This window comes from Mustela putorius, unplaced genomic scaffold (genome assembly GCF_011764305.1).
Source record: "Mustela putorius furo isolate JIRA1106 unplaced genomic scaffold, ASM1176430v1.1 tig00000785_pilon_pilon_pilon, whole genome shotgun sequence".
NCBI classification, from domain to species: Eukaryota; Metazoa; Chordata; class Mammalia; order Carnivora; family Mustelidae; genus Mustela; species Mustela putorius.
This window is the reverse complement of record NW_025421480.1, coordinates 8,003,287-8,019,348: the sequence shown is the minus strand read 5'-3', so window position 1 is coordinate 8,019,348 and position 16,062 is coordinate 8,003,287. Positions and strand designations below refer to the sequence as shown.

At 43.8% G+C, this 16,062-nt stretch overlaps 1 protein-coding gene across 3 annotated transcripts in view; it reads right to left on the bottom strand.

Annotated features, from left to right (window-relative positions):
- EFCAB2 (EF-hand calcium binding domain 2) overlaps positions 1-15,799 on the bottom strand; it is a 107,950-nt gene extending 92,151 nt beyond the window's left edge. For 2 of the 3 annotated variants that reach the window (XR_006607990.1, XR_006607989.1), the window contains exon 1: positions 14,466-15,799. Coding sequence is in view for 1 of the 3 variants with exons in the window: in XM_004756806.3 (XP_004756863.1) it covers positions 14,466-14,496 (31 nt within the window). In the remaining 2 variants the exon portion in view is untranslated. The remainder of the gene's footprint in view (positions 1-14,465) is intronic. The other variant, XM_004756806.3, reaches the window with a different exon arrangement.
- Positions 15,800-16,062: the final 263 nt, after the last annotated feature.

The window sequence follows — 16,062 nt, the reverse complement described above, 5'->3', positions numbered from 1 at the left end:
GCAAAAGAATGAAACCGGACTACCTTCTTCCACCATACACAAAAATAAACTCAGAATGGATTAAGGACCTAAATGTAAACCATAAAACCTAGAAACCATAAAAATCCTAGAAGAGAACACGGAGTAATTTCTCTGGCATTGGCTGTAGCCACATTTTTCTAGCTATGCCTCCTGAGGCAAAAGAAACAAAAGCAAAAATAAACTATTGGGACTTCATCAAAATAAAAAGCTTCTGCACTGTGAAGGAAGCAATCAACAAAACTAAAAGACAACTTAGTGAATGGGAAAAGATATTTGCAAATGACATATCTGATAAACAGTATCCAAAATATATAAAGAACTGATACCACTCAACACCCCAAAAATAGAATCCAATTAAATATGGGCTGAACACATGAACAAATATTTCTCCAAAGAAGACTAACAGACCTATGAAAAGATGCTCAACATCATTCATCATCAGGGAAATGCAAATCAAAACCACAATGACCACATCTGTCAGAACAGCTAAAATTAACAACACAAGAAACAACAGGTGTTGGCAAGGATGTGGAGCAAAAGGAACCCTTGCGTGCTGCTGGTGGGAATGCAGGCTCGTGCAGTCACTCTGGAAAACAGTATCAGTGCTCTTTAAAAAGTTAAAAATAGAGCTACCCTACAACACAGCAATCACACTACTGGGTATTTACCCAAATAATACAGAAACACTAATTCCAAGGGAGACATGCACCCCTATGTTTACGGCAGCATTGTTTATAATAGGCAAACTACAGAAGTAGCCCAAGTGTCCAACGATAAATGAATAAAGATGTGGGTGCGTGTGTATATACAATGGTGTGTATATATAATGGAACATTATTCTACCATTAAAAAGCATGAAATCTTGCTATTTGCAACAACATAGATGGAGCTAGAGAATGTGACGCTAAACAAAATAAGTCAGAAAGACAAATACCATGATTTCACTCACATGGAGCACAGGGTGATGTATGGAAGTGTTGAATCGCTATATTGTACACCTGAATCCAATACAACACTGTATATTAAGTATACTGGAATTAAAGTTTAAAAATTAATTTTAAAAAATTCCATATTAGATACTACCAAACCCAACAATTTGACATTATATTTGCCTTTCAGCAATGGGAACACGAAGGCTAAAAATTAGCTCTCATACCAAATTAAAATCAAACCATAAAAAGAGGGGGGCCTGGGTGGCTCGGTGGGTTAAGCTGCTGCCCTCAGCTCAGGTCATGATCTCAGGATCCTGCGATCGAGCCCCACATCGGGCTCTCTGCTCAGCGGGGAGCCTGCTTCCCCCCCCCCCTCTCTGCCTGCCTCTCTGCCTGCTTGTCATCTCTCTCTGTCAAATAAATAAATAAAATCTTTAAGAAAAAAAAAACATAAAAAGAAAAAAAGTTACACTTAATTTCAAAAGAAGAAACTAATGATAATAAATACAGAAGGAGCTGTCATAACCAAAATAAAAGTCACATCACCTACGGTTATAGAGCAGAGCATTTTGTTTGTTTAAACAAAGTAGGGCTTGAACTCATGACCCCAAGATCAAGTGTCACACATTCTTACGACTGAGCCAGCCAGGCATCTCTACAGAGTGGAATTTTAAACAAATAGTACAGCTTAGTTCTTTCCTAAACCCAAGACATCTTATACATATTTAAATATTTAACCAGGTGCTCAAAACCCCTCCTAGGAAATTAACATGAAATAATAAGTCCCAAGAGGAATCCTTCCCTTGAGAACTGCATAAAACATACAGCAAAGAAGGTAAAGAAATGCCCCTAAGGTTAATTAACAAGAAGTACAAATAACACTATTGTTCTGTTTGTCTCAAGTACCGCCAGTACCTATTCCAAAGATACTCTGTTTTTAAAAAGTCAAGAACCCAATTCGTTTTGTATTTTTTTTTTTGGTTTTTCTTTTTTTGGAGGAGGGGAGGGAGTAGTTATTAATGAATTCTTATTTTATAATCAACTTGATCCAAAGACACTGTACCACTAAAACACCAGGCTTAAAACTGCATACCATATTTACTCAACTAGCTTTCATTCATGCTTTCATTTAGCAAATTTTCAGCTTTTTTTTTAAGATTTTATTTATTTATTTGAGAGAGACAGAGAGCAGGAGCAGGGGCAGGAGGGTGCAGAGGGAGAGGGAGAAGCAGACTCCCCCACTGATCAGGGAGCCTGACATGGGGCTTGATCCCAGGACTCTGGGATCATGACCTGAGCTGAAGGCAGACATGGAGCCGACTGAGCCTCCCAGGAGCCCCTGGTTCAAGACAACAGGCTTGAACAAAAATATTTGTTCATGTGTTTATAAAAACATAAACCGAATGTGTTATCTCCCTGTTTAAAATGCTGCGATGGCTTCCTTTTCCTCTTTAATAGAGGTCAGCACCACTCCCCTCCAACTTGGTCATCAAACAGGCCTGACCTCTGCTTACTCTGCCAACCTCAGTTCCCATCACTCCTCACCACGTCACTCCATTCCAGCTACCCTGGCCCTCATTCAATGCCTCAGATAAGCCAGGCTCCTTTGCTGCTTCGGCCTTCTGAATTTGCTTTGCTTCCACTGAACAATAGTAAGAGGGAGGGCTACACTCAATGCCCCTGAAGAAAAAATTAAGTGTCCCTCCTCTGAAACCCTGAACTTTTTGGAAGTACTTATCCAAAATGTGGTTAAATAATTATGTTCTTATGGCTCTCTCCTCTACAGTAATATCATCTCTAATCTAATTCTTCCCCCAATGTAGAGCACAGTGCCCGGCATGGCAGGTAATGACGGATAACCTGTGCACTGCTCTTGCTAACACGTGATGCTCTCTGCTACCTGCTTTGCCACCATATGAGGAAGGTTCCACTATATTCAGTGGACTTGTGAAGAAATTAGAATAGAGGGCACCTGGGTGGCTCAGTGGGTTAAAGCCTCTGCCTTCAGCTCAGGTCATGATCCCAGGGTGCTGGGATCGAGCCCCACATGGGGCTCTCTGCTCTGTGGGGAGCCTGCTTTCTCCTCTCTCTCTGCCTGCCTCTCTGCCTACTTGTGATCTCTGTCAAATAAATAAATAAAATATTTTTTAAAAAGAAAGAAAGAAATTAGAATAGATCAGTACCTACCCTGAAGTTACCCAGCTCTTAAGTGGCAGAGCTGGAATTTGAGTCAGTAAAGATTTACTATAGACTTCATGGTTTTGCCTGTTTTTAGAGATTTATCCATTCATTTTGAGAGACAGAAAGCGCAAGCTGGGCAAGGAGAGGAGGAGAGAGAGAGAATCTCAAGCAGACTCCCTACAGAATGCAAAGCCCAACTTTGGACTCAATCCCATGACCCATGAGACCACATCCTGAGCCAAAATCAAGCAACTTAGCCACTCAGATGTCCCATTTGTTTGCTTTTAAGTAGGCTCCATACCCAGGGTGGAGCCCAACACCAGGCTTGAACTCATGGCCCTGAGACCAATACCTGAGCTGAGATCAAGAGTCGTGCGCTCAACCGACTGAGCCACCCAGGTGCCACTAGATTTCATATTCTTAACCATGAAGCAACAATTTGTTAAATGAAGCCCATGCTGGGGAAACACGTGCACAGGTCCACCACTGCTGTGATGGGAACAACCAACTGTTCATTATGACAAAGGGTCGAATGCACGAAGGGTTGTGCCAAACAGGAGATCAGAAACGGACCTGGAGAAACAAAACATCCTAGTCTGCTCTGTTGAAGTTTAGTCCATCCTAAATCAACGGGAAAACAGTATAGGGTCTTAGAAGATTTATAACCAGATAACCAGATTTTCAGTATGAGAAATGGAGTAAACCATTTCAGAGCCTTCCACAATCTGGTAGATAGAGATAAATATATATGTGTCAGGAAATTGAGAGAATTTCTATTTTAGGGCTTGTATCTTCTCTCCCATATACGAAACAAAAGAGCTACAGAGTGAATAGGGAGGTAGGTGAGGGGATTAGAGAGATGACATCATGAAGTCATGCTGACGACCCAAACTCCTTCTGAAGCAAGCAGGGCCGGGATAGACAAAGACTGATGGACTGCTCTAGATGAGAGACTAGAGGCCCGAGACTAAAATTTAAGATGTCAGAGGTACCACCATTCTAGATTAGGGCATCTCTGGTTTAGCTACGGAAGTGGGTCGCCAAATTGTAACAGATCAAAGTCATTGAAACCGAGGCCATATTTGAGATAACTTCCCTCGCATTTGATTACATCCCAGTTTCATATGAAATTTCATTTTATTTACTGATTTCACTTGAAGTTTTTTAAACTCTGGATTCCCTTTCACTTTTCGTTTGAAGTTTCTAGTACTTGAACTACTTATAATGTAATCATCAGCGCAAATCTGAGAATTTCAAATCCCCATCTGTAGGACAACCTACTCAACATACTACCACTTTTCAGGTTTATTATCTTGGGTCCTACTCAAAAGATTTTTATCTAGGTGACAATACTTGAGTTTCACACCAATTTTAATAATATTTCAGCTACTGTACCAAACATGGTAATAATAATAATGATGGTCTATCACCCACTACCATCCACAGGGCTGGCATCCCTAAAACCTGTCTCTCTGATTTGAGGCCATCAGGGAGAGGCACCTGGCTGGCCCAGTTGGTTAAATATCTGAATCTTGATTTCTGCTCAGGTCATGATCTCAGGATCATGAGATCGGATCCCGTGCCTGGCCCTGTGCTGAGCAGGGAGCCTGCTTAAGATTTCCTCTCTCCCTTTCCCTTTGCCCCTCCCCACCTCTCTAAAAAAATATAATAATAATCAGAGTCTCCTGAATGGGTGGAAGGGAAGGGATCACCTAGTTTTTCCAAGGAATGAGAGACCCAACCACTTGCCTAGGACTTCAATCCAAACCACCCAGAATTAGCCTCACACACGCCTTCAGATGGTTGCTGCGTCAATCCTGAGGGTTGTACAGGGTTGTACAGCTCCACTTGGTTTGTTCCTTTTTGGCTCCTTTCTCTACAGACTTTTCTTTCCTTTGTTTCTGCTAGGCTAATGGCCACCCGTCCACCCATTTAAAAATTATGCCCTCTCCTAATCTTTCTATTCTCTTCTCTTAATGTCTTTTTACAAACTGCTATCTCCTCTCCCCCTCTCCCTGCCCTTGTAACGTCTAAGGCCTTTTTTAATTCCTTCACTGTCATTCTAGTTGGGTTTCAAGAAGGATAAAAATAAACATGTGTGCTCAATCACCATGGTGAAGCAGATGTGTCATTCTAGTTTTTTATGAGGTTAGATTAAATGTTTCCAGTCTGAGTGCCTCTCCAAACCTAATGGGGGTAGCTCTGAGCTATTTTTAATGTTTTTTAAAGGTTAACTGAAAAATACATTTATCCATAATGAGACCATGAAGGGTGACATTACATTTCTTTACTCCATGTGTTACTCCTGGTTCACTCATTCATTCAATGTTTTCACAGGGACTACTATAACCTCCACACTGTCCCAAATTCCAGGCATTCAGCTGTAAATGAAACAAAGTCTCTTGATTTCATGGAGTTTCTACTGTAATAGGATAAACAACTAAGCAACTATGTGTCTTATACTGATCATGAACTCTGGCAATTATGTGCCTTTGATTACAAAAAATTGAAAAAGAATTAATGTAATTAGTGTAAGAGGATCACAAGGCACTCACAGAATTTAGAAATTAGATCACCCTGTGTTAGTACCTAGTAAGAACCAACAGGGGTGAGATTAAGTGAAATTATTTTTCCAAAGCGGGAAGAGGATGGGGATCAAAGCTGGGTCAAAAGATCTTTGTGGACCAACACTAACTGCAGCATTATTTACAGCACGGGAAATGTGGAAACAATCGAAACAGCCTATAGTCGGGGAAAGCTTAACTCACATGTTCCATAAACAACGATGCACGCAGCTATAACACGATGTGTGTGAGAGACACTTAGGGCATGAGAAAGCACTCATTAATAGTGCTTAAAGTGGAAAAGTTAGATATAAAACTATATACAATACCAACTATATGAAACCAACGAAAAACAAATCTGCCGAGAAAAAAAATACGTTAAAATGGCAAACTTTATTCTAGATTGTGGATCAATGGTTTTTAACAGCATCCTCATCCTATGGTGACTTGTTAGAGACACAAATTCTCACACAAATTCGGGCCTGAGAGCTTAGCAATCTATGTTTCAACAAACCCTCTGGGTGATTCTGACCTCACTGCAGTCTGGGTACTGCTCTAGATAATGAGATGATGGGTAAATTCTATTTTTATTATTATTTTTTCTTTCTTATATAAATTTCAACTTGACTTCTCTATGTGAGACACAGAGACTAAGGACATTGGTGTTGGAGACGGACTTGAATGGAGCCCTTGCTTCACGACGGAGCTAGCGACCTTGGATAGTACCTTCCTCAATACCGATTACTTAAAAAAATAACTTGGTCGCATCTTTCAACGCCTCAACGATTTCACTTTACTCTCACCCGGCTCACATGGTTTCTGACAAAATCCAGGTAAGGTGACTGCTTTCCTCCGGCATCTTTCAAGATTTTCTTGTCATCTTTGGTTTTCTGCAGTTTGACTAGGAGATGCCCTGGCAATATTTTTTGGTATTTACCCTGCTTGGTCTTCTTCTCTTAGTTTCCTGGATCTACTTTGGTATCTTGGGATGTTTGGGGGAAAACTCGTCCATTACCACTACAAATATTTCTTCCGCTCCATTCTTTCATTCTCTTCCTTCTGGTATTCCCACTGTGTCTTTTACACCTTCAAGAAACTGTCCCACAGCTCTCATGCTGGGGTTTTTTTTCATTCTTTTTGCTCTTTGTATTTCAGTTTGAGACGTTTCTATTGAAATAATCAAATTCTGTCATTCTTTCCTCAACGTTGAGTCTGCTGACGGACCCACCAAAGGTATTCTTCTGTTCCGCTGCATTCAATTTCTAACATTTCCCTTTGATTCCGCGTCTCTGCTTACAGTATGCATTTGTTCTTGAATGTTGCCTTTTTCCATCGGAGCCCTCAACATATTAATCCTAGCTCTTTTAAATTTCTTTTTTTTTAATTTAATTTTATTTATTTGACAGACAGAGATCACAAGTAGGCAGAGAGGCAGGCAGAGAGAGAGAGAGAGAGGAGGAAGCAAGCTCTCCGCCAAGCAGAGAGTCCAACTTGGGGCTCGATCCCAGGACCCTGGGATCATGACCTGAGCCGAAGGCAGAGGCTTTAACCCACTGAGCCACCCATGCGCCCCCTGAGTTTAGTTCTGATGCTTACTTGGTCTCCGAAGGTGTTTTTGCTTTTGCATGCCTTCTAATTTTTTGTTGAAAGCCAGGCATACCGCTCAAGTTATAGGACCTAAGACAGTCAGTCAAGAGGCTTCATAACAATTTGGCCAAGAACAGGGCTGTATTTAATCTTCGCCACAGCTGTATTCCTCTAAGGAGTCCTGAAGTAATGTGCGCCACACACAGTTCAGCGGCAATCCACGATTACTGTACTACAACTCTGTGATGTGGTGGTCAAGTTAAGCGAAGGAAAGCATTCTACCTCATAATCAAACTTCAGTCTTTTACTGGACTTGTCTTTGGGCTGTGACCTTCACAAGTGTTTTTTGGCTTCTCTCTGCCCTCTCAGACGAGATAGGACTGCTACAGGGGACCCGAGTTGGTTAAATGCAGGCAGGGGAGCACAAAGCTCTGGGAAAGTCTTTTCCACCAGAAGGGTGGGTCTTTGTTATGCAGAATGCTCTGAGACTTCAAAATGTTTACCTTCCCCCTCCCCCTGCTAGAGCAACATGGGGTCTTTCTTGGCTCTTTACCAGATGACCTGGCAGGTTTCTGGAAGCAAAACCCAGGCCAATAGGTGGCATCTCCGAGGACTACAGGCTCCCGGGCAGTCTCTCACACTTAACAGTATTTTGGATGTACTCAATATCTCCATTTCATCTGTTTTAAATTATGATAAAACAGACTAAGACATTAACCAGCTCAAGCACCATACAGTTCCGTAGTGTTAGGTACATTCACATTGTTGTACAACCCATCTCTAGAACTTTTCATCTTGCAAACACTGAAGCTCTATTCCATTAACTAACAAGCTCCCTCTTCCCCTTCCCCCTGGCAACCACCATTCTACTCTCTGTTCCTACAAATCTACGTACCTCATGTAAGCAGAATTACACAGTACTGGTCCTTCTGCGACTGGTTAAATTCACTTACAATAGTATCTTCAAGATTCAGCCTTGTGGCAGCATTAAGTCAGAATTTTTTCCCTTTTTAAAGATGGGTAATATTGCCAGGTATGATCACACTGCATTTTGTGCAACCATTCATCCACTGATGGACACCTGAGTTGCTTTTACCTTTTGGCTACTGTGAATAATGCTGCTATGAACACGGGTGTGCAAAGACTTATTCAAGTTCCTGCTTTCAATTATTTTGGGTATAAAGCCAGATGTAGAGTTGCTGGATCTATATGGTAATTCAGTATCTGAATTTTTGAACAACTGCGATACTATTTTCCGCAGTAGCTGTACCATTTCACATGCCCATCAACAAGCACACAGGACCTCCAATCTCTCCACACCTTGCCAGTGCTAATTTTTTTACCGTAGTCATCCTAAGGGGTGTGACGTGCCTCACTGTCCACTTGACTTGTTAAGATACGAATTTTCTTCACTGATTTTGATAGGTAAGTACAAAGATAAAATTCAGTCCAGTTTTTCTCCAAGTTTTATTCTAAATTAGAGGAAATAAATTGTAACTTTTCTTCTTCAGTTAGTCTCTATGTCGATTGTTATCTGTCTAAAACAAGGAGAAAACTGCTAAATGGTCCTCAAAATAGGCATGGATGATGCATCATGTGTGATCAAGAATTGGTAAGACTTAGATTTAAGTTTTCCTTAACTTCTAGATTCCATGCCACACATATACCGATAGCTACAAATTTCCTAGACTGTGCCAAGTACTTTTCTTCCTGTTTATTCAGCATTTCTTTTCTGCCAGGCATCACGGTGGGTCCTGGGGATATAAAGATGAGTAAGACCACACCATCTCCATTACAACAACATTATGAAGTAGGTAAAATTCTTCCCACTTTACATTTGAGGAACTACAGGCTCCTGAGGTCTTAGCATCTTGGCTAAGATCAGACAGAGCTTGGGGAAATTGAGGTCTTACCCCACTTTTCTACTACTCCATTGTATACCCTGCACTACTAACAGTTTCCTTTTTAAAAAGTAATATCCACCTGTAGTTTGTTTCTTACCTTAGATTTTCAAATGTTGGGTTTTCGGAGGAAAGGCACAATACAAAGAAATAAACAAAAACTTGTAAAACTCTACCATTCAGGAGTTGATAGTTGAATTAGAGACACTTAACCAACCAATGCAAAGAAACAATATTTTTATACAAAAATAGTAAATCCTAAAGCAAACTTTAAATATCTGAGGCTTACTGAAAAAACTGACATACCTTCCAAAGCTCCTTGCCCTGCCAAGTTAACGGATTTTATTCCTAAGCAGTTTGTTTCCTAGACATGATTCTAATTATAAACAGAAGTTCTTTGCAGTCCTATGTAAAATTCTCGAGGAGATAGAGACAATAAGTTTAAAAGATTCAAAGAATCGACAATTGAGTTGATTCTCTAAACAAAACAAAACAAAACAGAAGGAAAAGGAAAAAAGTGTTCTGGCTGAGCAAACTTGAAAGAAATAATAGAACTTCAAAAAACAATTTTTGCTATCCCATTTCAAATATTCTTTCAGTAAAACAAAATTAGCTTTTTGAAATTAACTTGATTCTAAAATATAAATTCCTTTTTTTTGTTAGCTAACATAACTACGTAGGTGGGTTTTTTTTTTTTAAGATTTTATTTATTTATTTGGCAGATGGAGATCACAAGTAGGCAGAGAGGCAGGCAGAGAGAGAGGAGGAAGCAGGCTCCCTGCTGAGCAGAGAGCCCAATGCAGGACTCGATCCCAGGACCCTTAAGATCATGACCTGAGCTAAAAACAGAGCCTTTAACTCACTGAGCCACCCAGGCGCCCACTACATACATTTTTTAATCTAGGAAAAAATAAATTATTTTTTAAAAGATTTTATTTATTTATTTGTCAGAGAGCACACACAAAGAGAGCAGCAGGCAGAGGGGAGAGAAGCAGGCTCCCTGCTGAGCAAGGAGCCTGAGGCGGGACTCAATCCTAAGACCCTGGGGTCAAGACGTTAAGCCAAAAGAGCTTAATTGACTGAACCACCTATGTGCCCCTAGGAAAAAAAATAATAAAATATGTTAAACCACAAAAAACGCTACAAAGGAACAGAACAACTTCAGTGTACATAATCTTATACGAAACTTATAAATAGAACATAATAGCCTGTCATAGTTAATTTTTGTTACCAATGTCCTCTGTACTTTAACGAAGATTAATTCCTAAATGTTGAAGAAGAGCTGGATAGGATATAAATCTAGAAGCTTAAACTTCCTCTGAAAGTTTCTCAAGATTAAAGATAAATTATTTAAAATATATGAAAATCAGTTAAGGTGGGGTACCTGGGTGGCTCAGTCAGTTAAGCGTCTGCCTTTGGCTCAGGTCATGATCTCATGGTCCTGGGATCAAGTCCTACATCAGGCTCTCTGCTCAGCGGGGAGTCTGCTTCTCCCTCTCCCTCTGACCCTCCTGTCCACTAGTGCTATCTCAAGTAAGTAAATAAAATCTTTAAAAAGAAAATATATGCATGTTTCTACATAGAGAATTTTTGTAGTTGTTGTTTTTAAAAACAGGCCAGTGAATACTTTGGCTCTCAAAAAATACTTTTTCAGGGGTACCTTGAAGGCTCATCATCAGTTGAGGGACCAACTCTTGGTATCAGCTCAGGTAATGACCTCATGGATCATGGGATCGAGCCCAGTGTGGGGAGTCAGCTTGAGATTTTCTCTGCCCCTTCCCTCTCTTTCTCTCTGAAATAAACAAACATATCTTTTTAAAAATACGTTGAGCCAGAAGTAATAGAAGTTTATTGCTTACTTGTAAGAATGAGGGAAAAAAAAAAACCAAAAAAACACAACTAGTGTATGTAGTTTTGGGTACAGAATAGATTTTTAGTTAACAGCAAGTAATGTTTTAGCTAAAATATAAACATCTTTAATTAATACAAATATTCTCTATTCAGTAAATATTGTGCTCCTACAATGTGCTGGGAACCTCCTCAAGACACTGAGTGTAACAGATCAGAAAATGGTCCCCTTTCTTATAGCAGCCATGTCCGCAGTAGCCAAAATACGGAAAGAGCCCCGATGCCCACTGACAAATAAATGGATAAAGATGTGGTATTAGGGGCACCTGGGTGGCTCAGTGGGTTAAAGCCTCTGCCTTCAGCTCAGGTCATGATCCCAGGGTCCTGGGATTGAGCCCCGAATCAGGCTCTCTGATCGGCAGGGAGCCTGCTTCCTCCTCTCTCTCTGCTTGCCTCTCTGCCCACTTGTGATCTCTGTCAAATAAATAAATAAAATCTTAAAAAAAAAAAAAAGATGTGGTATTATATATATACAATGGATTATTACTCAGCTATCAAAGAGAATGAAATCTTGAATTTGCAACAACATGGATGGAACTAGAGGGTACCATGCTAAGCAAAATAAGCCAGAGAAAGACAAACACCGTATGATTCACTCATATGTGGAATTTAAATAAAACAGATGAACATAGGGGAAGGGAAGAAAAATAAAATAAGAAAAAAACAGAGCAAGGCAAGCCAAAAGGGACTCTTAACTGGAGGGAACAAACTGAGGGTTGCTAGAGGGAAGGTGTGTGGGGGAATGGGATACCGGGTGATGGGCATTAAGGAGGGCTCATTGTATCTAGTGAGTACTCGGTGTCCTATGAAACTGATGAATCATTGAACTCTACCCCTGAAGCTAATAATACACTATATGCTAACCAAATTGAATGTAAATAAAAAAATTTTTTAATGGTCCTTTCCTCTTAAAGCTAACAGGGTACTTGATATATGCTCCAAAACTATCCTTTCTTTTGTGTGATTCCACGCTCATCAAGGACCTTTTGAAATATAAATTCACCCTCCCCAAAAGCTTAATACTCATAAAGCAAAATACTACATTGCTGAGATCAGCTTTCTGGTTAAAGTGTCAGCATACCCCTACTCAATTTAAAATTAATTAGTTCGCTTGAGTGAAACCCCAAAGCCTTGATCAATTATGATTACTGGTGAGATGTAATTTCTCAACCTTCAGGGCTGAGAATCAAATCCAGGAGTGCAGTTATGTCCAAAGATGGTAACTGCCAAATGAGTTGCTAGTTTACCCTCAGGCAACATGGCGTCATTTCATCATGTCCTACCAACTGCAATTACAATCAACTTGTAAAACTGTTAAGCATAAATAAGATATACCATATAACACTGGTTCTCAACCAATGTTGAGATTTAATATCCAGTCTGGTCCCCAGCTCACTGCTCTCTCCCCTCCACCCATGTCTTATCTCCTCTACTGATCTCACCTTTTTTTTTTCTTTTAAAGATCTTATTTATTTCTTTGACAGCGAGACAGAGAGAGAGCACAAGTAGGCAGAGCCACAGGCAGAGGCAGAGGAAGGGGAAGAAGCAGGCTCTCTACTGAGCAGGGAGCCTCACATAGGACTGGATCCCAGGACCCCGGCACAATGACATGAGCCTAAGGCAGCGGCTTGAGCAACTGAGCCACCCAGTGCCCTGATCCCACCTTTCTCGAAAGTCAAGTTTTTTTCCCTCAAAATCCTCACTTAAGGAGAACACCCTCCACAGGCATTCAACATATGTCAACAGAATGAATGACATCCAGCCTTTGTCATTACTTTATAGTTATGGACAGAACTGTTTCTTCCTCTGGATTTATTCTAAATAGAAAAGTATTTCTGAAAAGTGAAACATCAGAAAAGCTTTTTTTTTTTTAAGAAAGTAAAGAAAAAGTTGGATTTGAGACACAATCCAGTGCGTTCTCTGCTGACCTAATCAACCTTAAAAAAATAAACATCCGTAATTAACATGTTAATTTATCTTGTTCCACTTTTTTGTAAATAATAATAACGACGAAATCATGTGGTTTTCTGGGGCAGTTTTTAAAAATTTGTCTTAAAGCAACACCTGGCTGGCCTAGTCCGAAGAGCATGTGACTCTTGATCTCCTGTCGGGGAGTTCGAGCCCCACACTGGGTGTAGAAACTACTTATAAAAACAAAAATAAACTCCAAAAAATAAAAATAAAACCCTTTAAAAATCAGTCTTAAAAAAAAAAAAAGGAATCACTTTCTTCGGATGCCCCTTTTACTTGTAAAGCAGCGCAATAAAAAATGAGGCCTCTCCGTAAAGGTAACATCTCGAACACACTTCCGAGGCTTCAGACTTGACGGTCCTAAAAATAAACCAAATCGCATTCCTCTTATCCACAGGCAGGCAGATCTTCGGCCCCGTTTCCACGGTTTCTCCGCCGATTTTCTGTGATTTGAGCCACACGAGTGACTTGACTAGCTCAGGGCCGGTTTCTGCACTTGTGAATGTGAACCTGATGACACTCGGCCGCAGGCTGAGGGAAGGGACACGTGACACGGTGTTCGCAGCTCCCCAGCCAGGAAACGAGGACGAACTGTAATTTCATTTCCCAGATGCTGACCTCGACGGGTGGCCGGGGTTTTGCCAGGAGGGTGCCCGCGGGCGCACACGCACGGGCTGTTCTCTCGGAGCAACCGAGGAAGGGGCCGGGGCTCCGGCTGGCGCGGACACGACGTCAAGGGTCGCGGCGCAACGTGGACGCCCAGGGTTCCGCCCGCGCTTCCGCCGCCCAGCGCCGCCGCCTGCGGGCAGCTCTCCCGCCCTCCTCACGCGGCCGCGCGCCAGGGCTCCGACCCGCCCCCCGCGGGCGCGCGCTTCGGAGGCCGCAGCCGCGGAGGGGGCGCCCGCGAGCCGGAAAGGCCGTCCCCCCGCCGTCCCCCCTCGTCCCCCTCACGTCCCCACCGAGCAGGCAAAATGGAGGCGGCGGGCGTGTTCCCGGCGGGCGGGGCTGCCGTGCGGCCCGAGGGTCCGCCGGGCGCGGGCGGCCACAGCCGGGCCGCCCCGGGTGCCCGCAGCCCGGTAGCCGCCGGTGTGGCGCCTGCGGCACAGAGGCCGGGGCGAAACTGTGGAGGCGGGGTGCCGGCGGCGAACAAGGACGCCATTATCGGCCTCGGCCGCCGGAGCCGCGGCTCGGAGCTCCCGGGGAGGGGGAAGGGGGGAGACGGGGGAGGAGGGAAGGAGGAGGACGGGGCGGGGCTCAGGCGTCGGCAGGGAGGCAGCGGGCGCCAGGCTGCAGGGCGCGTCCGTGGCCCCCTGCCCTGTGGGCCTTCTCCCCGCGGGGCCGACTCCGCTGGAGGGCGGCCCACCCCGCCCGGCGCGCCCCGGTGCGGGCCCCGGTCTTACCTGTGCCTTCCCTTTCTTTATCGTCCGCCATCTTGCTGCGGAGCCGTCGCCCGGGAGATGCCTGGCGTCACCCTAGGTCGTGGCGTCCTTGCCCCTTCCAGCCACCGCGCGAGTCTGGCCTGAGGCACCGGCGGCTCCGAACCCCGAGGGCGGGAGACCCCCGGGGCGGGGGCGGAGGGGAGGCTCGTCGCGCGCGCCCCTCTCCCTCCCGCTCCCCCTCCCCCCGCGCGCGCCCCCACCCCTTCCGCCCCTCTCCCGCGGCCCGAGCGCTGCCTTCTCCGGCCTGGGGGGTCGAGGGAGTGAGCGAGCCACGGGCCCCGTTCTCCCTCCTCCCGCCCCGCGTGGGGACTCGCAGACCCGGCTCCCTCCCCGCCCGTGGGTACGACGGATTTGAAAGCGCGGCCGGAGAGCCGGGGGCGGACCTCGCGGCTGCCCCGGGGGCCGAGAGGCCGGGAGGCCGGGCGGGCTCGGGGTGGGGGGCATCCCAGCCGGCACCCCGACCCGGGCCGGCGGGGCCCACGCGCGTCGCCAAGGCGGCAGTGGCTGACACAGCCTGGAAGGGTCTCATGGCAACGGAGACGGGCCCGGCGGGCCGCCTCGACCCCGACGTTGAATGTCCTAGCTCGTGAGGTTGGACGTGACCTCCGGCTAAGGTTACTGCTGAGAAGTTGTACCTGCCGCGTTTCTGAAACTTCGCAGCTGTCGCAGGGTGTTCCATTTTTGTCTGGGTTTAAGGATCAGCTCCTTCTGCTAGAATTTTTTTTTTTAATAATTTTCTTGAATTACGTGATTCAAACGAATACACGATTTTAAAGCTAATCTTGGATGATTTTTAAGTGTTTGCCTATTAGTTTAAAGGATATTGTGTGAAAATGTATGAACTGTTAACTGTAAATGTTGAAACCTTCAGAGTACAAGGTACTACTCTGTGATGATTTTCTTAACATTCTCCTTTTATTCTGGTCCTGTGATTTCTCAGTAAGCCCGGAAGCCAACTGTTCTTAATTAAAATAACCTTTTTCTATAGAATGTACTCGTTTGGTGCTGTGACCAGCATTCTCTTTTTGAAACTGATGAGAAACTATTGAATCATCACAAAATGGCTTCTGTTAGAAAATAGGTACTTACATAAAACGAATACGGTTGTTTACAGTTAATTCTGGACTTCCCAGAATATGGGAAAGTAATCATTAGCATTGACATAATATTTAAATTTCGTAGTCATTATAGTCTGGTAGTTTGTTTTGAAAGACGCCCTCTTTGCATATAGATAATGAAGGGCTTTGAAATAAACGTCGGAAAACCTCAGCTTTGGGCTCGGGTTGACTTCTCACCCACTGTGCCTTCTCATAGGCTGTTTGCAGTTTCCTTTTTCTGGAATGCCCTCCCCCAGCCCCTCCCTGCCCTAACATTCACCCTCCCACAGACACTGGGGCTGCTCCCTCCCAGTTGTCAGTGACCTCCTTGAAGGTCACCTGCTCCTTGAAGCTTTCCGGGTCAAGCTTTTCCTCACAGGAGTCCAGAACTCGCATTCTAGAGCCTCTTCGATTGATTTGCAATGACTTTGTATATTTGCTTGTACTGTAAGCTCTTGAGG